Source organism: Talpa occidentalis, unplaced genomic scaffold, assembly GCF_014898055.3.
Source record: "Talpa occidentalis isolate TD23 unplaced genomic scaffold, MPIMG_talOcc4v2.1, whole genome shotgun sequence".
NCBI classification, from domain to species: domain Eukaryota; kingdom Metazoa; phylum Chordata; class Mammalia; order Eulipotyphla; family Talpidae; genus Talpa; species Talpa occidentalis.
The window spans coordinates 13,121,814-13,145,763 of NW_026555331.1; the positions used below are offsets into that span (position 1 = coordinate 13,121,814).

The window sequence follows — 23,950 nt, forward strand, 5'->3', positions numbered from 1 at the left end:
CTCCTCAAAAATCCAAAGCATCCTATTCAGTAACATTTTAATCATTTCCCTAACATTCTCAGTGTTTATTTTCTGCAACCGTTTTCATTTCATTTTAAATAAATTTAAAATCATAAAAAAAGTGGACCTGCAGTTTATTTTAATTTTATTTAATTTTTTTAAAAATTATTTTATGTTTGGAATATATTTCTAGATTTTTAGATACATCCATAGGGAAGAGGAGAGAGTGGCATTACAAATCCAGGCTCTGGAAGAGGCTCTGGAAGTTCCTGTCCCAGCCCAGCCTTGCTAGCTCTAAGGTTATGTCATTTCTCTGAGCCTCATTTTACTTGTCTGTTCGGTGGGAGTAGTAACTATACCTCTCTCATCAGGCTGTGAAAATGATAGACATTAACATTTAAGTAAATCACTTGGAATAGTACCTGGTACACAGTAAGTGCTTAATAAATGCCATTATTAGCTATTTTTGGTTCCCAAGTATAGTCAGAGCATGCTTTGCTCATTTTAATTAAATGTACTAGTTGACAAGGGTGCTGTGGCGACTATTAACAGATTAGCACTCTCCATGCAATTAGAACAGAACAAAGATATTCCATGTAAAGGTCCTGAGCTTTTCAACTTTATTTATTCTTTTCAACTTTCAAGACTGAAGGGACATCAGACAGCATTTTGCGCAACATCTTTATTTCATGGCTGAAGACCCCAGGGCCCGAGGGGCTGAAGACACCTGCAGAGAGGCACAGTGAAAGGCAGCTGGGACAAGGCTCCAGTCAAGTTTCCATTATGCGCTGAGAAGTCACTTACCGGCACATTCTGTGCCAGTCAGGGTAGCATATAAAAGCATTTACATTTTTGGAACTGTCAATATTCAGAATAAATATAGGTCAGTCAACTAGTACTGCTTTACAACTATGTATTATTTACACTATTATTATCCTGATAGAAAATGTTAGCCATTGGGGTGTTTCTATGTGCTTCTACTTCAAACAACCCCTGAAAGATATTGTTTAGGTAAAACCTTAAGAGAAAACAGTTTGAAGTCATAGAAACAGAGAAGCCTGCACCGCGGGAACGCTGGGCCTGGAGGCGCAAGGCAGCACGCACTGTGAAGCATCAAAGTTTTATTTAAAGTTATAGAACACTTAAAAATAAACAATATAATCTGCTTGAAATTCTGTTGGAACATAGAAAAATGCTTTCCGTTATGCTTAAAACCCTCAAGGTTTACCCCAAAGTATGCTAGGCAGCCAGTCAGGCTGCTGGGATAAGCGCGCTCGCTACAGGTGGCCGGGGTAGGAGGTAGGCTGCAGACGTCCCTGCGGGCAGGAGGCTTCGTCCTACTCTGCTTGACGTTTTTTCTTGTGGCTCTCAATAGCCCTCCGGAGAGCTTCATCCAGGATGAGGTCAGACATTCTCACATCTGTGTGGCTACAGCCAATTTTAGGGCAACTGTGAGGGGGAAAGAAAATCAAGTCAGGCCACTTCACTCTAAGGCCTGCAGTGTAAACTTCCGACCTGTGCGAGTATTTAATTGGGGAAGAGATATCAAAAAGGAGCACGCGCTAAATAGCAAAATGGATGGGCACACATTCATTTCCTCTCTGAGGTTCTACCCGAGCCAGGCCCTGTCCTGGTGCTGCGCCCACCTGAGAACCCTCCAAGGTGCCACAGATAATCACTAAGTCACCACTAAAGACACTGGAGCTGAAAGTTCGGGTCATGTGAAATTCCATGAAGGCAAGGAGGCTGGATCAAGGGGGAAAGCCCGGGGTGGGGAGGCTTTTCTAAGTGGGGTGAGGGCAGGCCTTGCTGAGGGGGTGACACACTTCGCCACTGTGGCCCAGGCTGAGGAAGGGTATCCTGGAGTATAAGCAAGGTCAGTGTGGCCGAGGCGCCCAGGACAAGAAGGAGGGATTACAGAGGTAAGTGGGGCTTGGGATTTCATTCTAAATATAAAAACTCCGGAGGGGCTGACACAGGAGAGGCACGCTGTTTGGTATGCACTTTGGAAACATGACAGTGGTGGGGCTTTGTAGAGACTCAGGGCAGAGTTCATGCAGGGAAAATCGGGGGTTCCTGAGTAGTCCAGAAAAGAGAGAGCAGTTTGGCGGGGTGGTAGCAGCGACCCGCTTCATGACAGGTCTGAAAGCAGAGCCTCCAGGACTTGCTGGCAGATCAGGAGTGGGACGTAAAGGGAGAGAAGAGTGAGCCTCATTCATTGTTGGACCCGAGTGATGGGCCTTACACGGATGGGGCACGACTGGGAAACCAGGTTGGGGGTGGAATTAAGAGTCCCAGTAGGGGTGGAGCAGGCCAGTGGGGACTCAGTGGTAAAGCGATGGCTGAAGAAATGGGCGGGTGAGTCACCCACATGGGGGAACTCAAAGCCAGGGCCGTTGAATGCGGTCTCCCTGAAGGCAGTGGGCTGGATGGGTACACCCACAGCCGGGAGTCAGGCTGGCCTGGGCCTGAGTCTATCCACCCTCTATTTGCTGGCTATGGATCACAGGCAACTCACTTCACCTTTCTGAGTGTCTGTGTCTTCAGATTTAAAACGGCAGAGAAGCCCGATTTCACAGGGTTGCAGGCCACACACACTCCATCTTGTCCATTTCCTGCCCCGTCTCCCTGGAAACCATCTCCCTGCCCCATCTCCCTGAGCATCATTCTTCTAATTACATCTCAAAGTCGCCGACCTCCTACATCCTGACACATCCGACATGCGTGCACTCGTTCATGCAGTCACTCGACCCCTCGTGGGATCGGCCCTGCGCTGGGTTCTGAGCATCCAGCTGTGAAATACAAATATAGGTTCCTGCCCACACACAGCTTCGGCCCAGTGATCCGAGACAACTCTCAAAAAGCACAGTTATATTAAGATCAAACAGAACAAATACAAGACAAGATCAAAAATAACGAATACAAGACAAAAGAGGTAAAGCGGAAGGGGAATAAAGTTGATCCGAGAGCTCCCGTTTGTCCAGCTGGGGGACGTTCAGCAGTCACCACCGAAGGGAAACTTTCTCTTGCCTCTGATGTCTGGATCAAGGCGTCTGAACTTAGAGGGGCTCTCATCAATGCAACGAACAATACACTGTCTGCCAAGATTTCTCTTTAAAATACAGACATGTCCCTATCAGGTGGTTAGTACACCTTAGCAGGTGTTAAAACGTGGCTCTAAAAAGACTGCCCGATGACGGGCATCAGGGTGCCCTGGGTCCGGACTGCCTCATGCTGATGATTTGGCTTTGCCTCAGCGTAAGGGCCGGAGGTGCTAGAGGGCTGTTTTACTATCGTTTAAAGCACCCTGCGGTCTCAAAGTAAATGCTTTAAGCATGAGAGCAAATAGCTTATAGTAAGTAAATCAGTTCTGAGAAGGAGAGACTCCTGCCCAACTTCAGTAAGGACACTTTTCATCACTTCAACTTCTGTGACGTGGAAATGCCCCTCGGAAATCAGTTGCTGGGTCGACAGGTGCTGGCGGCCCTCATTTAGTATTCACCAGCCCAGCAAACAGTCCTCTGACTGCGCCCTTGTCTCCCCACTCCACAGAACAGTCTTTCACACGGATGGCCAGACAGTGAATAAGCTGTGGATGGGGAAGTGGAGAGCGAGGTGGGAGGACTTCCTGATGACATCAGTGGGTTTCGTCTGAACGAGAGCATTCTGAGAACATCTGAGGGATTCACCACATGGCTCAGCTGCACAGCAGCCCAGTGGAACCAAGAGGGCTGAGCTCACTTTGGGGGTCAAGTCTGGGCACAGAGGCACTTACCAGAAAGCCCCCCCCAAGGGGAACCAGACACGCTGATGACACAAATATAGGCGCCAGAGTAAAAAAATGCCTGGTTTCAATCTGCTGGGTTGTCACACTCTGGGCAAGTGACAAGCCTCTGTTTCTTCTTCTATAGAAAGGATGGTGGAGCAGAGCAGAGGGCTGTTGTGAGCACAAGCAGGACAATGGGTGCCGAGGGCCATTCAGGTGCCACAATGTGTACTTCCTGCTCTAGCCCATGGCTTCTCCTCCCAAGAAGCTTCTGGGAAAAAGCCAGCCCACTGACAATGCTGGTTTGCCACGGGCATGCCCTGTATGGATGAGGGGCAGGGAAGGTTTCCTGTGGGACAGGATAATGCAGGAGCTGGGGGGAAGCCTTGTATCTCACCCCATCTCAAATAAACTCACATAAGTTTTTAAGCTAAAAAGGATAAGACAAGGTCATAATGTCATGATACTGAACCAGGGCCCTCCTCTTCTGGAGAAACTACACTCTCTATAAGCATCAGGGCATTAATCCCCACTACATCCTGGTGAGCAAGATAGGTGTGGCCATCCCCAATCTCAAACTCCCACGTCATTGCCCTGCAGGGAGTGAGAGCTATAGCCGGCTGGCCTTGGAGCAGAGGCTGGGTCCTGAATGCAGGTCACCGACAGGTCAGAACATTTCACTGCAGCAGTGGGAAGGCGCTGCTGAACACAGGGAAGCAGGGCTTTTGGGGTACCAGAAGCCTGTGGGGAACATGGGCCTCAGCGTCAGCTCAAAGGTATAAGATTTGGAGTCTCAGAATTCCAGGATCTGAGTACCAAGAATTTCAATCCACAAGTTCTAGAAAGGTCTATAGATACCCCAGGAAATGAGTGGGGTGGATTCCCATCATACCTAAACACAGAGAGTAACTCTTCCTACATCCTCAGAGTCTAAACGAATGTGTCACGAAGCAATGAGGTAAGTAAGTAATCACAACACTAACAGTCTCGACCTTCATCACCTGTGATTTGTTTAGCACTCTGTAGTCCACAAGAACTTTCTCCTAAGTGGGTTGCTTTTCCAGAGTCAGGAAATGTGTTGGTCCAGACCTAAGTGGGAATTTCTCACTGTTTCTGATTCTGAAATTGTGGGCCATGTTGTCATTTCCATTTTACAGATGAAGAAACAGAGGGTCTAAGAGATCAAGTCACTCGCTGATAGGGGGTAGAGCAGCCAGCCCAGGGCTGTGCTGGCCTGACACTCAGTGACACGTCTCCACACTGTGTAATTTTATCCTCCATGCTCCTGAACGCCACCGCTTGTTAAATATAGTTCCTGTTCTTCAACAACAAAGAAATGACTATGGACAACTGGGAATACTTTGCTAATATGAAATCACAACGCAGCTTTATTAGTAAGATAATAAATAGTTTGATATTAAAAGATATATTTTAGGAAATTATTCTAACCACTGTAGTTAGCTAGGGCTAAGGTGTCAACAATTTTCTTCTGACTCAAGCTGGTGGAGGGAGATCTTTCCAGAAGCTGAAACATGGACAGTCAGTGCCCACTCAGTGTCTCTGGAACTCTAGTCTAACAAAATATAATTAGAACAATCTAGGAGGAAGAATTGAGATGTCTCAAATCCAATGTGTCACAGACACTTTTAAATAAAGGGAACCCAGAACTGTTCATTGCCCTAACATGCCTTCTGGGAAATGACTCTACTTGCTTACTCAGGACCTGCTGGTGTAGGCCCTGAATTCTAATCTATTGCCAAAGACACCTTGTCTTCAAGACCCTGTACTCTCTCCAAGCCCCAGCCCCAGCCCCCGCACTGGCTCCCACCAAGCCAGGATGGGTCCTGTTCTTGTTGACTTCTGGATGGTCTTCCCATTCAACCCAGAGCTGAACCTGTGCTGGCAGATGAGTAGGCTCAACTCTGTACTGATGATTTCACATTCAATAGCTCAGGCTCAGACCTCTCTGCTGAGTTCAAAAAACACACATATTCCGAGTCTCCTCCATACTTCTAAAGGGCTGTGTTGCTGGGACCTCAAACTTGGCATGACCCAAACTGTGCCTTCCTAAATGTGTTCCTCTCATATGCCCTCATATGCCTATGGCTTATGGCCTATGACATTGCCATCCTTCTAGATCCCCAGTTTAGAAATGTTAGTCATCCTTCAGAACTTCCCTTCAACATTGAGCTACCAAATTCTGCCAATTATACATCTATAATTATGCCCATTCTCATTCTGTTCTACCTGTGACTCTTGTGTCAATCCAAATTCTCATTACCTCATGACCATCTGAATGGTCATTTTTATCTCATGCTTTTTAAACCCATCCTCGAATAGCTATTGGTCTATCCTCCTAAACTCCAGGTTGGTTCACTCACTCCCACAAAAACCAGGCAATGTGCCCTCATTGTCTACAACGTGGCAAAAATGATAGTGAAACCCAATGTGCACTGGGCCTCACCATGTGTCAGGTACTTTGTATACATCTTTTTCCAGTTTCAAACATTCCAGTGAGGCAAGTACAACTCTTCTTATCAGTTCACAGATGAGGAAACTGATGACACTTAACGCCCTCTATGGTGAATCTGCACACCGCTCCCCCACTGCTAGTTTGCTTTTGCTATCCTTCCTTCCACCTCTAACAGCACCTGTAGTGGCCATACATCAGGCAGAGCAAGCTCTGAACTGGCTGGAAAGAAACTTCTCTACCATTCTCTGAAATCCTTCTCATTTTTCAAGGCCCTACCTTGAAAATACTACCTTCTCTGTAACTTCCCTGGACTTTACTGTTACAATTACTCCACGAAAATCTGCAGAGTTTGAAGAACTGGCATCCAAGTTATAAATGTATGGCGGAAAAAAACTTTTCTAAATGACAAATGGTTACTCAAGTGCTTTCGAATATCACACATGATTCAAAAAAGACAAAGGGCATTCGAACGTCCAAGCATGTAATAAAGAAGATCCATTTAGGGGCTCCCCTGGTGGAGCAGCGGTTGAGCGCTGGGCTGCGAGGCCGCCTGCAGCCTCTGCAGCGCCGGTTCACTCCCCGTCCGCCGGCGAGGGTCCCACAAAAAAAAAAAAAAAAGAAGATCATCTTGGGACTTGTGAGAAATGTGCTTTGTATCAGTGCCCTCCCTTTCAAATCTGATTCTAGGAGACTATGATAAGCTATAAGACAGAAAAGCTGTGAAATCGGAAACTATTTGGGAAAAACCTCTTTTTAACAATCATGTTAACAAATTATAATTTTGTTTTTCAGAGAATAAACCCAGATAAAGGTTAGAAGAGAGGGAAGGCTTAGAAGCCCAGAAACAAAGGAAATTAAATTCACAGGGGAAAATGGCAGGAAAATACGACATCTCATTTCTAAGTTGGAAACTCAAAAGAGATAAAAATGCACTCAAACAGTCTCATTTTGCTACCAAACAGGCATTCTTCTAGAAGGAACAGGGTAAATTACTTGACTGAATGACCATCAAGATATCTGTTGTCTCAAATACCCTATCTCTAAGTCACACACTCAGGTGAGGAGTGGTGGGGAATTCCAATTCTAGGTCTGGACCAGCAAATTTCTGGACTATGTGGAAGCAAACCACACATCAAAGGAAGTGTTATCAGAAGTCCACTGAGAACTGGTCACACTTGCAATATCAACAAATCTGTGATAAGAGCGCAAGAAAGGCCGAACTGAGTCAAAGTCAGCCAAGCCAAGATTCTGTTACTATAGCACGAGCCACACTTGTCCATGGTCCTGGACAGGGAAAGGAGGGGGAATATGCAGAAAGAATCTCCCAACATTCCAATTTATAAAGAAATCTCATTGATCATTTATCCCCGAATTTACTTAAATCTTTTGGGATGTTATTTAAGTAGTTAAGGATAGGGCAGATTTTTCCTCACAGTCAAATTTAGATCATCAAGACCACTGGATGCAAATTCTTATCCTAGAAGGTTGATATAATAATATTTTAAAAACAAATTATCTGCATTAAAGGAAACAAAAAAATTGACCATCCCTTCTTGCTCAGGTGTGTGTATGTAGAGAAAGGGAAGAATATTTCCCAGTTCTTTAATTTTTTTCAGCCTGCAGTACAAATTCATAGACATTCCTATTATCTAAGGACTAAAATTTAATGTAATTCCTTTGCTCCTGTTTTGAAGGTGCGATAGACATTCCCTCAGGCTCTTCCTGAAAAGATTACTAATTTTCCCCTCCTGCATTGTGTTTGCAAAAAGCCAGTTTCCATGTTTACACCAGTCAGGAGATGAATGTACTTGAAGGCAGACTTTTAAGATCTTTTTCTCCAGCATGCTCTTACCCCTCTGACTAACGCCACCCGCTAGGAAGGCCACACTTCCCTTCCTGCATCTACTCACCAGGCCTTTTTCTTCCGCCTGTGCTTGGACTCAATCATGCGAACAATGGCTTCCTCTTCATAGGTGTGGCCACAGACTTTATTTTTCACAGGCTTCTTCATTTCCAGCTGCAATCAAAGAAAGATTAGGCGTTCAGGAAAGATAATGATCAACTTCCGGTAACTTCTCCCAGCCACCAGTTATTTGGCTCTGTTTTTTCCTAGTCCTGGGGCATTGTCTACCCAGCCTTCCTATGTCATGCCTTTGATAATTACTAGGGCAGTGACCACACAAGAAATGCAGGGAAACCAGTGGCAACAATGTCACTTGGCCTGTGGGTCATGAATTACTTCTTAGAGCCTGAGGGCCTGACTGAAAAACTCTGCCTGAGAACCTCCCATGTCCACACTCAGCGACCCTCATTTCCCCCTCCTCAGCTCTGGAAGTGAATCAAGTCAGAAAACACAGGGAAGTTTTTTTTTTGCCTCTGTGCAGGGAATTGCCTTTTCTTTAGGGGAAGGGGAAGACAGCACCTGTGTAATGGGGCAGATGAAGTTGGTCTGACTTTGGGTCACAATCATATCTTCATCAACTCCTTCTATTCCATCAGCTTCTCTGTCTGCTTGAAGACCATCTAGAGAAAAAAAGGGGAGCTGTGAGTCTGGTTGCTGTGACATTATGGTGAGAGACGGGAAGGGATAGAAGGAAGGAGGTTAAGGTTTGTCAAGGTCTATTTGGTGTCAGCCATTGTGCTAACATTTCCATGCATATCAGCTCTTTTGCTCTTGAAGAATCCTGAAGGGCAGGTAGCATTCTCCTCTATTTTAATAAGGAAATAGATTGAAAGGCGCAAAAATACTTTTTCAAAATTATGGAGAATTAATTTGTGAGTAATCAGTAATCCAGAGTGTGGTTTGGGGACCAGGAGGACATAAATAGCTCTTTCACTTCCAGCTCTGAGAAAGTCGGGGCTGCGAGGACTCTTTTTATTTTATTTGTTTATTTATTTTTTAAAGATTTATTTATTTATACAAGCACTGGGAACAGTCAGAAGCACAGGAGGGTGAGAGAATTCACCAGAGCCAGAGCGGGGAGCAGAACAGGGAGAGTGACAAAGTACACTGCTGAGGGGAGCAGCGGGCGGCAGGGGAGGTCTGTGCGCCATGTGGGACCCTCGCCAGCGGCCAGGGATCGAACCGGCGCTGCAGAGGCTGCGGGCAGCTTTGCAGCCCAGGGCTCACCTGCTGCGCCACTGGGGAGGTCCTGCAAGGACTCTTTTTAAGCCTCTACTTTATGGTTTGGTTTGAAAAAATTAAAAGAGATGAAGAATGTGACCTGCCTTGCACAGCTTCTGGCACAAGGAAACAGTCAATCAATATAATTGCTGTTAAGTAGTACAGGGGTTCTCAAACTTTTTGGTTTTAGAATCCTCTTATCTTCTTCCTCTGATATTGAGGATTCCAAAGAGCTTTTTAAATATGTGTTCTATTTATCAATATTTGTTATATTAGACATCAGGAATGAGGAACTTTAGAAGCATGCATTTATTAATTCATTTAACAACAGCCCCAACGACACTAGAACATTAAAATATTTTCCAGAATAAAAAAAAGTGTGGTGAGTGGTATTGTTTTACATTATTGAGAGGATTTTTAATACTGAGCTTAGTAAAAAATGCCTGGATTTTGATACCTGTGCATGCATTCAAGGTGTGGTGGTATCACATCATGTAGCCATTGGAAAGATACTCAAGAAATGAGAGTGAAAAATGACATCTTAGCATTATCATGAAGATTAATTTTGACCTCATAGGTTCCTTATAAAGCTCTGAGAGAACCCTAGGAGTTCCTGGCCCCCACTCTGAGAACCGCGAAGTGAATGAGTAGCAGAGCTGATTTTGAATAAAGCTTATTTGATTCTGAAATCTATCCTTTCCATTACACTGCACTTGTCTCTCACTGAAGGAAACAGATGATAGAAGATGAGAATATCTAATGTCCTTCTATCTAGAGAAGGAAGACTTGGCATTTTGCACAGAAAATGAAGATCAATAGCTTTTAAATGCAAGTGTTGATGGTAGAGTCTTTCCTTCCTCCTTCCCCTAATCCTTTCCTTTCCTTACTCTTTTCTCCTTTTCCTTCCTTCTTACATTTTGGCAAAATAATATAGACATTAAAATTACGTTGCTTTTGACATGTGAAGGCAACTTCCCTCAGGTTCAGCCGGCGCTATGCATCTTTCAGCTCCTAGAACTCATGGCTTGGCCTTGCTTCTGCTGTGGCCAGATGGCTGTCTGGAAGGTAGGCAGGGGGCAGGAAAAGGCATAGAGAGTGCCTGCTCAAGGTCTACCGGAAGCTAATGCCTGGAACCCAGGATTCTGTGCCCAATTATTCTGCTTTTTGTAGTGGTTTCACCTTCTTTTATCAGACTACTACTATCTATATGTCAGAGGGGTCTGTTTTCTTAGCAAAATGCTCCCCCCCCCCCAAATCAGCTCTTATTCCCAGAAGAAGGTAAGTATGAAGCCCTCAGAGCTAAGGACTTCCTCTTCCCTGGCAGAATGTTCTAAACCATTGGTTGTGAGGTACAGTGCCTGGATCTTGAAGCTATTCAAGGGCCTGTATAAATGAAGGAGGCCCTGAAAACCATGTATTGTCTTCAAAACCAGATAGCTACAAAATTGAAACAAAAAAATGTTAAGGGTTTACAAAATGTAATGTCAGGTTAACTTCACTAATTATTGGTTTGGTAATCAAAAAATATTTTATCTGGAAGCAAGCTGTAGCCTACTTTTAGGTTTTAATTTAGTCTTAATAATCCCCAAGTATGCTAAGATAATGGCTGCAAAATTAACAGCCAGCGTGCTTACTTGCAGCCAAGCAATTTCCAGAACAAATTGTAAAAAATATTTCTCAAAAAATGTGTCAGGAAGAAAATTCTGTTTCAAGTAGAGGCTGCCATATTTCAGTATGCTTGGTCTGATGTGGGATGTGGTCTCTGAAGTAATATTCCCCAGACCGATGAAAGGATTTTATGTGTTTTGTGCTTCCCAGGACCTGGCTGTGGGATATTCACAGAGCCAGAGTCAGGATCTTAATGGAGTCCTTTCATCAACTCTGGGCGCAGGGAAGTTGGCGGGGGAACCGCGAAGGTCCAGGAGCAGAGGGCCCTTCTGTCTCTCAGCCTCACTTTCCAAAGTTTCCCCCTACAGACTGATTGCAAAGGTCCATTTCTGATTGTGTGTGTGATTGTCAAAATAAAAGTATTTCTCTGTCCACTTCTCCCAGGGCTTAGTCTGACTGTATATCTGTCACACTATGGAATTCACCAAAAAATCTGTTAGATGAATAACAATTCAGCCAATGTGAAAAGACTGTGGTTTTGCTTTTCATTTTCTATTTTTAAACTTCAAAAGGTAGAAGCAGCAAGAAAGCACAGCGCAAATGCAATGCCAAGCACCAGGGAAGGCAGAGTGGGGAACTAGAAGCTAGAGGTGCCTTTCAACCCTAGTGATCACAAAAGACGATAACAAAAGTGAGATTGAGGAAGAGCCACAGTGAGTAATAGGCCACAGACCAGGAGTCTAAAAAGAGAAAGATGCGCAACTGCTAAACTTCTCTTGACATAGAACATTTCCTCACCCTTAATCTATAATTATAGAAGGTGATGTGAACACTGGGATTCTACAATGTGCTACAAGAAGGTCACATCTAGCAATAAATATCACTTATGCTAATGTAGTTAACCTAAGACAAAATTTTTTGTTAAAGATTTATTTATTTATATAAGCACTGGGGTACAGCCCAGAGGCGCAGGAGGGTGAGAGAATTCACCAGAGACAGAGCAGGGAGCAGAACAGGCAGAAGGACCAAAGTACACTGCTGAGGGGAGCAGCGGGCAAGCCAGAAGAGGTCTGCCGCGCCATGTGGGTAGCCTCCTGGCCGGCCGGGAATCAAACTGGCGCTGTGGAGGCTGCAGACAGCTTCACAGTGCTGCATTCAACCCACTGCACCACTAGGGAGACCCAACACAAAACTTTTGATAAGCATTTCTGTTGATAAATTTGATAAAAGATCAGAGAGAAACTAGATATCATTTACCAGACTCAGAGCAGTGTTAAGACTGGTTATCTATCTATATTCTCTCATTTACCTGGGAGACAAGTGAGATCCAAAGACATTATGGGCTTCATCTAAAGTCACGCAGGGATTTGATGAATCAGTGTACAGTTCTGTTTTCTTGACCTGGCTAATCTGAACTCTAGAACCAGTGTATTGGTTCAGGGAGCCACCCTTCTACCCCCATTATATTTTATTAATAACACCTCAAGTTTACTGACTGCTATGTAGCAGCTACTGTACTAGGCACTAAAGGAACATTACTTCCAAACAAAATACTCATGAAAAATAACTCAGCTGTTATTCCCAAGCCAATTAAAGCCCCCAAATATTTTTAAGGCAAAGTAGACAGTGTTAGTATTATGATAAATAAGTAGATGGAATCAGTTTAATTGTTATTAAAGAGAGGACAACGTTTTACCAATTAGAAAGAGAAAACAAGGAATGTTGTTAGAAGCATATGCCTCAACTTCGGATCAGGTGGGCATATCTACACCTGACACCCATGTCCAGGCTCAAGGACCCAGAATGTGCTAAGGAGAGAAGCCAGGACTACAGGGAACATATAAGGAACACTGGGGGCAGAAAATAGGATGGGTGGAATGGATAAAGGGGGGTCAAAGGTGTAAACTTCCAGTTATAAAGTTCTAGGGGTGTCATGAATAATACAGCATGGTGACTGTAGTGAATAATATGGTTCCCGATATTTGAAAGTTGCACAGAAAGAGATTCTCATCACAAGGGGATACTTTTGTAATTATGTGTGGTGAGAGACGTGAACTAGACTTGTGAGATCATGTCTCCATATACAAATATCAAATCATTGCGTTGTACACCCGAAACAAATGTTATATGTCAATGGTATCTCAATAAAATTTTTTAAACAACAAAATGCAAAGAGCACCCACAAGGGAGTCACTAGAGTGTGAGTGAATAACTTGAATGTGATGTTTTTGAGGTAATAAACTGAACACCAAAAGGAAGGAGAAATGTACCACATGGTTGAAAGCAGATCCTAAAACTTTGCATCACAAGGGGAAAAATAAATACTTGGAGTAGTAATGACATAAAGAACTTCTACAAATACCCCCCAGTGATGTAAAGTTAGGGGGTGGTGAGGGTATATACTGGACCCCCGAGATGTAGGTTCGTGATTACTCAGTTAGACAGTTAATGAAGAACTAAGCAGCTCCGCCTTCAATCTTCCTCATCTCAGTCAACATCCATCTCCATATTCAAGCCAAAACCTCTGGAATTATTCTCGATGACTCCTTTTCCTTCACTCTTCAATTGGCCAATTCTGTTGGCTGGCTCAAAACTATCTTCCAAATCTAGCCCCTTCTCTCATGTTCTATTACATCTTAGTCCAAACCACTAGGGCCTCCCGCCCAGACCTCTGCAGTAGCCTCCCAACTAGAGTCGGAGCTTTGACAAGGTCACCACCTCCCCTGGTCTTTTATAGTCTCCACAAGGCCAACTTCTGGCCAGTCCCCCCCCCCCCCCAGTCACCCCAGGCTCACTGGGCTTTTCTTTGTCTCTGGAACATGCTAAGCTCTTTCCTGTCTTTAAGCTAACCTGCCTGGAATGTTTATCCTCCTGATCTTTGCCTGTCCTTCTCCTTGTCATTTTAAAAAGTCAGTTAAAATGCCATCTCTTTGGAGAGGCCTTCTCTGGTGTCCCAAGCTAACAAAGCCACCCAGGCGCTCTCTCCCAGGGCACTGCTGTGACTCCGCACAGCACATATCTTGAAGAGCTATTTCCTGGTCTGTCTCCCTCCCTCCTCCCTCCCTCCCCCTCTCCAGGAGGGCAGGGGCTTTGTTGTCTTGTTCACTGATGTATCTTAGAGTCTCAAATGTCCTTGGCATGTAGTGGTGGGTGTTTAATAAACATCTGAGTGGTGAAGTATTTCACCCAACAAGGCAGGAGTGGGCATATTTTCTACAAGGGTATACTTAACATAGTTAACAGACGTGGTTACACAAAAACAGACTCACACACACACACATTCCCACAAACTATGATGATTTTATAGGTTTTAGGCAAATAACAGAGAGGACTTCACTCTAGCAAGGGTGCAGCCCGAAACCCTGAATTACATGTCAAAGGCAGGAAGTAAATATAAGTTTTACAATTACAGTAGGCCTTGTGGTAATTACAAAGGAGAATCCAGACGTGGTCTTGAGGTCAGAAAATTCATTTGGGCCTGGCCACACACAGCTCTCGTATTAGTCACTTGTCTGACTTCAGGCGTCCCAAATTTGGCTACCAGTTAGATGGGGCTCTGCCAGCTGGGAATAAAAGTTGATTGCTATGGGCTTTTTCAATTAAGCCTGAATATTTTTCTAAAAGTACTCTCCTCTTGAAAGTTAGTTGCCTATGAAGAAAATACTTTACAAATACTTGCTGCTTGTTTGAAATGCTTCCTGGCCTGTCTAGATCATTTTGCTTGCACTCTTTGAAGACAGCACATTTGGAAAGGCTGAGCTGGTACACAGAATGCAATGAGTGAGTGCAAGGCTCACTCATCCCAAGTCTGGAACTCTGTAGTTACTGTGTGTGCTGATGTGTCTGTGCCAACTCCTGACTTGTTCCTTCTACCCAGTAACCTACAGCTGGGTCCTAGTAACCTACCCAGTTACCTACCTGTAAACTTGGACATGTCTTAGACTCTAGGCAGAAAAAGAAGTATATCAGCAGGCTCAGTACCTTTGGTTTGAAATAAAGAGTGAGTGTGTGTGTGTGTGTTGCTTTGAGGTCTGCTCTATGTCAGTGTTGGGTGTCTAGCATTGTATCTCATTTTCTTCCTGAGGCGAGTGGCCCATCTGGAAGATGAGCTGTTTGCTGGGGCCAAGGTGCCACTGAGGAAACTGAATCCTAGTTTCCGATTCTCTCTGGTACTGGCTAAGACTGCAGAGGGAAAGCTCTTGTAGAACTAAGAAGCAGGTCAAATCCAGATAAAGCCTACATAATTAAAGATTTCCTAGATGATGTAACCTGCACAGGATAGTAAAATTCAACACTGATGTTTTCAACAAAAATATTCTGCAAACATAGATTGAGTTAATACAACCCAGCCACTCAATCAGAACAATAACTAGCACAGAAGGGTCCAATAAATGTTATTTACCTAGTGTGTGTGTGTGTGTGTGTGTATATGTGTGTGTGTGTGTGTGTGTATATATATATATATATACATCTACATTTATCAATATCTAATCAATGTTGTGAACTTAAGTAATTATAAATTGTTACTGCCCTTCTCCCCTACCATCCCTATGTGCCAGGCACTATACCTGGTATTGGCAAAAAACAATCCTTGCTCTCAGGGAGCTCTGACACATCTGACATATATGTCTAATGTAAATCAGTCTGGTGAGGGCTACGCACATACAAGATACTGTGGAAAGAAACTCCCAGGAGAGAACAGGATCAGCCTCTCCAAGGAGGTGCTATCTGATTTGTGTCAATGAGGAGGATTTTGAACCCACATTTTCTAGCACAACTTTGCTGTCCCCTTAAAGGTGAGCACTTCATTCACAGCTGCTCTAATGAACATTACCATCAAAGTTCATGCTTTTTCTCTCAGCTATAATCTAAGATTCCATGTACTTGAAGAAGCTATTCCATCCCTCTCAGAGTCCATGTACTTGGAGAAGCTATCCTAGCCAACCCAATTCGACCCATTCTAATCCAACCAAACCTAACCCAAGCCACCCCAACCCAACCCGACCCCTACAAACAATCTGCCTCCTTTGGAGTCCCATAACACCTGCTGGCTAAACATACTCTTTTGGTTTAAAGCTACTGATTGCTCAATTGTTTCATGTACCTGAAACTTCTTTTCTAGGCAGATGGAAAGCTCCTTGAGGACAAGGACTATATGGTCAAGTCAAGCCAACTCAAATCAAGTTGTATCTATTGAACACCTGCTCTTTGTCAAACCCTACACAAATTCTAGGTGTGTATTCAAAGAAGACTAAGACTGGGTCTGCTAAGAGAGACAGATAGAAATACTTACATTCTATGTAATGAGTGAAGCAATATATGTGTTTTGTACAAAGTACAAAAGTAGTTTAAAGGATCTCTGAAGGTGGGGTGAAGAGTCAAGATAAAATTCCTGGAGAAAGTGATGACTAAGCCAGGCTGTCCAGGGAGAGGTGATAAGAAAAGGGAATGACATCTATTAGCTGGGTACTCTTGGGCAAGATACTTTATCTTTCTTTGCCTCATTTTTCTTGGCTGGAAAATGGAGCTAATAATCACACCTGCTTCACAGAGCCACAGGAGGATTAAATGCGTTAATGTATAAAATGTTCTTAGAATGGTGCCTGGCAAATAGCAAGCTATCCGTAAGTACTGTTATGAATATTAATATTATTACTCAAAAATTCCCCCAAAGCTAGCCTATAGTGGCCACCTGAAACATATAAAAAATACTGTGCTATAAAATCACCCAAGGAGATACCATAGCAGAGCCCGTCTCAGAATTCTAAATGGGATGAGTCCTTCCATGCCCAAGGGCAGAGCGAGGCCTAAATTAGCCCAGCTGTAGTTAGCTGACACAGCAAATCAACATCTTCAATTTGCTGTTGGCTTTCACTTCCATGGCTCTTTCGACACTCTGAAGGAGATCTTGAAAGTAAACTGACTAGAGTTTCAAATTATTTCCTCCAAATGAGCTGACACTTTATAAAGATGTACCCTTTCACATTACCATGCATTTGTTAGTTCACCTTCTGCTGTTCTAGACACATCCTTTGTCTTCAGCTGAAAATACGAATTAATTTGTCTCCATTTATTCAAATACTGCCAAAATATGTCACATGTCAAAATATGAGGGTTTTAAAATAATCAAAACCCAGCCATTGGAGATGTGGTTATACAATATCAATCTCAAGCCAATAAATCCTGAAAATATGCCCAAACTCAGAACTTCCTGTTAAAAATTTTTATAAGACAAGGCCGAATGAACACTTCTAGGTTACCGAGCAGAAGCAGAAGATCTAATGCACCTCTTCTACTTCTTTTTGCAGAGTAACTAGAAAAACACATTAAAAGGCTACTCGAACTAGTCAGCATTGAGATCTATAAATTCTCAATTATTCAGATCCACACTAGAATGAGCTAGCAAAGATCAGAAGATGAGAAATTCAACTTGGGCCCTTGTTGTGTTTTCTTATTTTAAAGGGATGCAAATCCCACCCAGCCAGGTTCCCAAGATGCCACACACAACTTGCTCCTGTACCCTGTCCAGCTGCCAGCTTCAAACTACCTTGAGTCTGTTCTAATTCAAGTCCCCGGCACCTCTTATTTAGAATACTGCAGAAGTTGTTTATTCATCTCCCTGCCTCAGTCTCTCCCTAATCTATTCATTTCACTGCAGCTAGTCATTTTTCTAAAACCGTATCTTCCTAAGCATGACTTCGAAGCTTGACAAGACTTATCATTGGTTGGTCTGAAGCATCTTTGCCTCCTGCTGCTACCCACCCTCAATCCCAATTCCTATATCCATCCCAAACTAGTGACAATGCACCCTTCATGCTATTTTTATTGCTGCTAGTCTGTCCTTTTGCTATCTCTGAACACACTCAACTCAGGGCTCACTTCAAGGTTTCCTCCATGATGTTCCAAAGCAGAGGTGATTCCTCCTTCAGCCTTCAGAGAATCCTCTGCACAGGCCGTAATCATTTGTTTACTTCTCTATCTTCCCTGCCAAACTGTGAATTCCTTAAGGGAAAGAACTGTCTTATTTATCTTCATAATCTCAGTTAGCCAGGCCAGCTGCAGGAACTTAATAAATGTTCATTGAATGAATGGTTGCTGAAAATAGAGGTTTATTTGAAGGCAAGTATTTTAGAAAAAGATAACCTGGTTCTTAATGTAATTACTAATTTTCCAGAAAGGTGGCCATACCTCGGTGTCTGGGCATGATACGCCACTCCACCAGTTCTGTCAGTGCTATTTTTGCGCAAAACAAATTGCCAAAAAGCAAGAGTCCAAGAAATAAACTATTCCACTTCATGTCTTTAGATCCCTTCTGTTTCTATTCCCTTGCCCAAAACTATCCATGTCCACGGGAAAGTATAATAATAACTAAGTATCCACAAATGTAAATTATTTAAAGTTTGTTGAGTTTAGCCCGATAAAGCAAAGTGTACATGCACATGTATTGTTATTCAAGTACAGAATCTTTTACAATGAGAAACACTGGGGAAATCCACACATGTGACAGACTAAGAGTTTCGGTAAACTGTGGTGTCTCCACTCACAAAACTTGACAGTTATTAGAGGCAATCTTTAATGTCAGAAAATGCTTATAACATGAGGTGGAAAAAAAGGACATTTAAAAAAAAAGACAAAATACTGCGATTCATTTGTTGCTAGGGGATAGAACTACTACTATAGATGTAAACTGGCTGTAGAGGAATCAAAGAAAATTTCTAAAATTTTTGAAGAAGAATTATTTAGTTTGCGATTGTTATATCTAGGACTCATCATGAGACCAAGTAATATTTATGAGGTAAGTAGGACTGATGCCAATGAAGATGGATGAATTTGTTTATTCAATTTGTCAGACTGAAACATTATGAAATCAAGTCCAGAGACCATAATATTTAAAAAAGGAACTTTAAAATGTACAATTGCTCAACTTTAATACTGCAACGTTTCAATTTTGGGTGAGACAGGACCTGTGACACCATTTCAAGTCCTGATATTGTCTATTATCCTAACGACAAGTTGCAATACTTCGAACTTCAGTGATCCCCTACAAGACATCACAGCTTAATTTATTTAACACTTCCTCTTCCATCTTCTCAATGCTGGTGTTCTAGACAAAAAAGTAATGCAATACTGGAAAATGTAAGACTAATAACAATAAAGTTAGCCCTAATATACAGTCTTTGACTTACAATGGGGTGACATTCCAATACACCCACAGGAAGCTGAAACTATCAGCAGTGGAAATGCCATTACTCTAGCTGACCCACTGACCATCACAGCGCAACCTACCTGAGTCATGCTCAGAACACCTACAGCGGGTTAAATCATCTAACACACATTGTAATAAAATGTTGACTAGCTCATAATATTTACTGGACACTACTGATAGTGAAAGGCAGGCTGTCCTAATTGAAAGTTCTAAGTGTGGTTTCCATTGAACAGGTAACTTCTGCACCATCTTAAGAGCCACATACTGAGAGTCGAACCACCGTAAGTTGTTTTGTAAAGTTTCTCAAAATAAATGACAGATTCTAGTCCTTAAAGGAGAGAAGGTAGTGAGGCCCTGGGCATGCTGGTTAGGGGTGAATCACAGTGAGGGGGAAGCACTGGTGTCACTCAGCGAGGCAGGAGGGCAGTGCTGACCCCCGGCCAGCAGCCCTTGCTCCCTGGGACTGTAATGCCCAAAGATGCCCCAAGATACCCCTCCCGCAGGCCCCGGGATGAATCCAGTTGCACCATCACAGGCTTCACTCAGCAGTGGTGGAGGCATCTCACAATGCCATGGAATCTTGGAATTAATTGCATATATTTTCCCTTGTTACCTGGATTTGATAAGAGTCGAGACTGATTTTGGATCCATTAATAAACACTTTAGGTGGCATAATATAACCATGTTTAAAAAAAAGTGAACCCCAATGTGCACTCAATATGGAAGAAATCTTAAAAGTCTGGAGCCTGAGGGTTCAACTCTTGTGAGGCTTAGCAGTCCTGTCAGCAGCAATGTTGGCGTAGCCGCTCACCACGCAGCGGCTCGCGGAGAGCTCAGAGCCAACGAGGGCAGGCCCCTCTCTTCCAAGAGCCATCAATTTGGGGACACATGGAGGCCCTGGTCGGCTTTGACATCTGTTTTTAGTTTTCACGGTCTTGTCTAAAGTTAGCCTAACAGAAAACATACAAAAAAAAAAAAAAAAAAAAAAAAAAAACCCAAAATACTCTTGTCATCTCTTGAAGGGGGGGTTGGAGAGGGCGAGAGAGAGGTGGGAGGGGGGGAGGGACAGAGCTGAAGGATGTGGGAAATCTAATTCCCCAGAGCCAAGGAATGGCACCACGGATGACAGACCCTCCCACCAGGCCCTGCTCCTTCCTCCCTAATTTCCTTCCTCGCTCCCACCGCTCCGCCTCCACTTTCTGTCCCTTCCCAACAGGCAAAGGAAGACACATGACTTCAAAACCAGGATCAGCTTAGGACACAGCTCTTGTGAATGTGTACAGCAGATCTGAGTCATCTGTCCATTTTGTAAACATAAAGAAATCACACTTCTAAAACTTCCTCCTTCATGACAGTCACAGCTCTTGACAATATGCTTAGCCTGGAACATTGACTCTTTTCCTTGCCCTCACCCAAAAGATGCCAAGAGGGGCAGGTTTTCTTTCTCAGGGAAAGCTCCCATGTCCCAGGCAGGTGACAGTTAAGAGGCAGCATGGCAGAGCGGCCGAAGTGGGACTGATGGTGACCAGGCCATGGAAATGCAGAGCTGGGGTATGGCCAGGAGAGCCATCTCCCAAGACCACTGCCTTCCTCTGGGAATCCTTTCCACTCAGGGGGCCCCCAACCCTACCCAACACTAGCGATCATTGGTAATTATCAGTATATGCCACTGCCACCTCACTCGTCTGTAGGCAACCCAAGGACAAGAAACACCTCTGTGTCCCCAGGGCATGGCGCATGGAATCCAATCTCAGAGAGGTCGGTGGTACCTTCAAAATGCCAGCTCCTCTGCAGAAAAGGGGTTCTGTGCAAGACTCAGAGAAGAGTTCTACAAGAAGAGTTCAGGAGTCCAGGGGCAGGAGGGTGGGTAGTGGGGAGACTGGACACGGCTACCACTAGCCTCTACCACAACATGGGGGGACAGGTGCTGCATTCCCTGCAGGCTCCTTCTTCCCAGCCATTTCCTTAGAATACTGTGAAGATGGCATTAGATGTTTTGCTTTCATAATAGGAAAAAAAACCCAACTCAATAAACACATCAAGGCAGCAACAAAAACATCATGTGTAAGGAGATCTCCAGAGTCTGTTTCTGGAAGGGCAAAGCAGGGTGAGTGGCTGATCTGGTTTTTCACTTTTAAAGCCGCTGGGGGTCCAGATCCTGGCTGTCCAGTCTATACACACTCAAGCGCCAGAAGTCAGCATGGATGCAGGTGGACGGACAGACTGCTGAGCAGAAATAACACCCAGGTGGAGAAAGAGAGGGAAGAAAAAGCCTCTCAGAACTTGCTTTACAAATCCTCCGGGAAAATAAAAAGATCTCCTTTCTGAGCACACAGTGCGGGTGCTGCTGCTGGGGTACAGTCACCATCTCCAGCCCTGAGGGGATGGAATCTAGATCGGGGGGAAGGATGGCACCCCCAAATCAGCACACACCCTCAGCAGCACAGAAGGACGAGGCTATCCTACAGCTCTCCAGTTCCTCTGCCTACAGTTCTCTTTCCCTAGCAAGAAATTCTCATAAGACAGAAGAAAAAATATATGGCAAGGCAACTGACGAAGGCATTTGAGGCCACCTTGCTCTTACTCTGAGGCTTTCGACCAGCCCCAGGAGGGAACAGGGAGCAGGGAATTCAGGAGCGGATAAAGGAAGCGGGCTAAAAATACATGAAGGGGGAACATCAAGGAGGCAGAGAAATTATGCAGGGGGTGTAATTAGCATGCTAATTACAAGGGTCATAATTAGGAGCAATGGGACGAAATTAAGAAAAGGAAAATTTTAATTGTAGGAAACACTCACTTCGAGGCAGCCCTGGGCTTCTCATGTGCTTCACGCAGATGGAAGCCATTCACCTGAACAGCACTGCTTCATAATGAGCTAGAAGTTATTTCCAGGGAATTTTATTTTTGTTACCAAAAGTAGACTAGGTTTATTTGATGACACATGAAGGACTCATCTCTAATTTTATTCTTTCTCTATTCTAAATTAAATAGCAAAATAGCTAGCTAATGACAAAAAAGCCTGTGACTATTTCATTCCAGAAATGTGATTCAACATCTAAGGAGAGCAAAAAAGGCAAATAAAAGTGAGAGCAAACAGAAAGAAGGAAAGACAGCCAAGCGCGCTTCAGCTGACAACAGATCTCCGGTGAGAGCGAACCACAAGGAACACGAAGCGTAGGTTTTGCTTCTTGTACTTTTCAGAACCCATTCAGTGCCTTTATTTTTCAGAATTAATATAAAGAGGCAATTAAACTGAATCATTGTCGGTAAACGGTAAAGAGCATTAGCTTTTGAATTTTCGTCGCTTTTCATCACGATGGTCTAGCAGTGTTCTCACAGCCGTGGGGTAACTGGAGCATGGGCCTCTTAATAGATCTAAAGAAAATGTATTTTCCCTTCTTCACTTAGGAGCTCACGGTATGATGGGTTCAACTTTCCTTTCCCAAGGTGCCCATCACTACTTCCCACCACTGAGGACTCTGAGCCTCTCCCGCTCCTGAAATAGACACGTAAACAAATGACTGTCCAGTAGGCCCAGCAGCAGGGAGGGTGAGCTCCCCGCCCTGGGAGCTTACAGGGAGACCTCTACGCATAACTGCAGGCAGGACAGTGGTATGGAGAAGAATTTTGAAGGAAAAGGATGTAAGATATCCTTGCGGCTGCTGCACCCTTTGGAATTGGTGTAAGGGCACAGCTGCACATGCGTGCAAGTAGCCTGTTGTGTAACATGATCATGAATTTAACAATACAAGCATCTAAAGACAGGGTTTCTGATATTGGTAATTTACCACTATTATTATTATTTAAATGTCTCATAACACATAAGCGACCCAGGAGCTTATCTGCTTGGTTCGTCTTCTACCCATTCACACACCACCATTAGCTGAGGGTGCTCACGCTCAGTGGCCCTGTGTACACCAAGATCAGTGAGATCGGCCCTCACTTGGTCTAGAGTTGGAAGGGAGTGCATATTAGAACACAGTGGGTAAGTTCTGTGAGCCTCAGCAGTGGGCTCCAGAGAGCAGGGTGGGGAGCTCCTGCTGCGCCCACAGCGAGAAAGATCAAGGGGCATTTGGAGAAGTTTGGCTCGAAACTCTGGGGCAGGGGGAGTTAGAAGGGACCCAGATTCACAATGCAGACCTGGGTGACACTGGAAGCTACTAAGCTGTCACCCTTTCAAGGCAGCAAGGCATCAGGTCACTTTTTAAAATGTATCCTCTTCGAATGTAAATTGCAAACATAAAACATTTTTGACAAAATTTCGAAAGGTAAGTGATAGCTTGTGTGAGGTGCTGTGTGCTCTCCCCAGCTCCTCTCCTTGCTCATGTCAACTGTAAATTCAGCCCTAGAAGCTATACATAAGCTTTCAGGGAATCCTTTAAAAGCCTTTGGTTTCAATTCTAAGATGTGAGGCACTGTGATGGCTTGATTTAGTCTATTGCACACCTTTTCTATAAACGTTCAAGCTCATCATAATACTATGTTATCTCTTTAATAAGGTTCCTGTAAAATCCTACTACTGACAATAGGTACTGTATTTTGAAGGAGAGACAGCCTGCAAGCAGATTCAAAAGAAGCGTTTACAGCACTCAGGATTTTATAATGCAGACTTTTCATCTTATACAGTGTTAACGATGTAATTGCTAACTTGATTTTTCTTTTCTTCTCTGTATTGCTTTTCATGCAATGTGTGCTGCCTGCCGCTGCTAATGGAATTCAGAGAAAGACCACTGTTTTTTTCACTCTGCCCAGGGAATACAAATACAATAGATG

General features: G+C 43.8%; 1 protein-coding gene across 2 annotated transcripts in view; it reads right to left on the reverse strand.

Annotated features, from left to right (window-relative positions):
- Nucleotides 1-572: 572 nt before the first annotated feature.
- The window catches only part of NSMCE2 (NSE2 (MMS21) homolog, SMC5-SMC6 complex SUMO ligase), a 204,575-nt gene continuing 181,197 nt past the window's right edge, over nucleotides 573-23,950 (reverse strand). For both annotated transcript variants that reach the window (XM_037501844.2, XM_054691985.1), the window contains exons 5-7: nucleotides 8,662-8,762; nucleotides 8,150-8,256; nucleotides 573-1,449 (exon numbers count right to left, since the gene is read on the reverse strand). In XM_037501844.2, coding sequence (XP_037357741.2) covers nucleotides 1,338-1,449; nucleotides 8,150-8,256; nucleotides 8,662-8,762 — 320 coding nt within the window. In that variant the 3' untranslated portion in view covers nucleotides 573-1,337. The remainder of the gene's footprint in view (nucleotides 1,450-8,149; nucleotides 8,257-8,661; nucleotides 8,763-23,950) is intronic.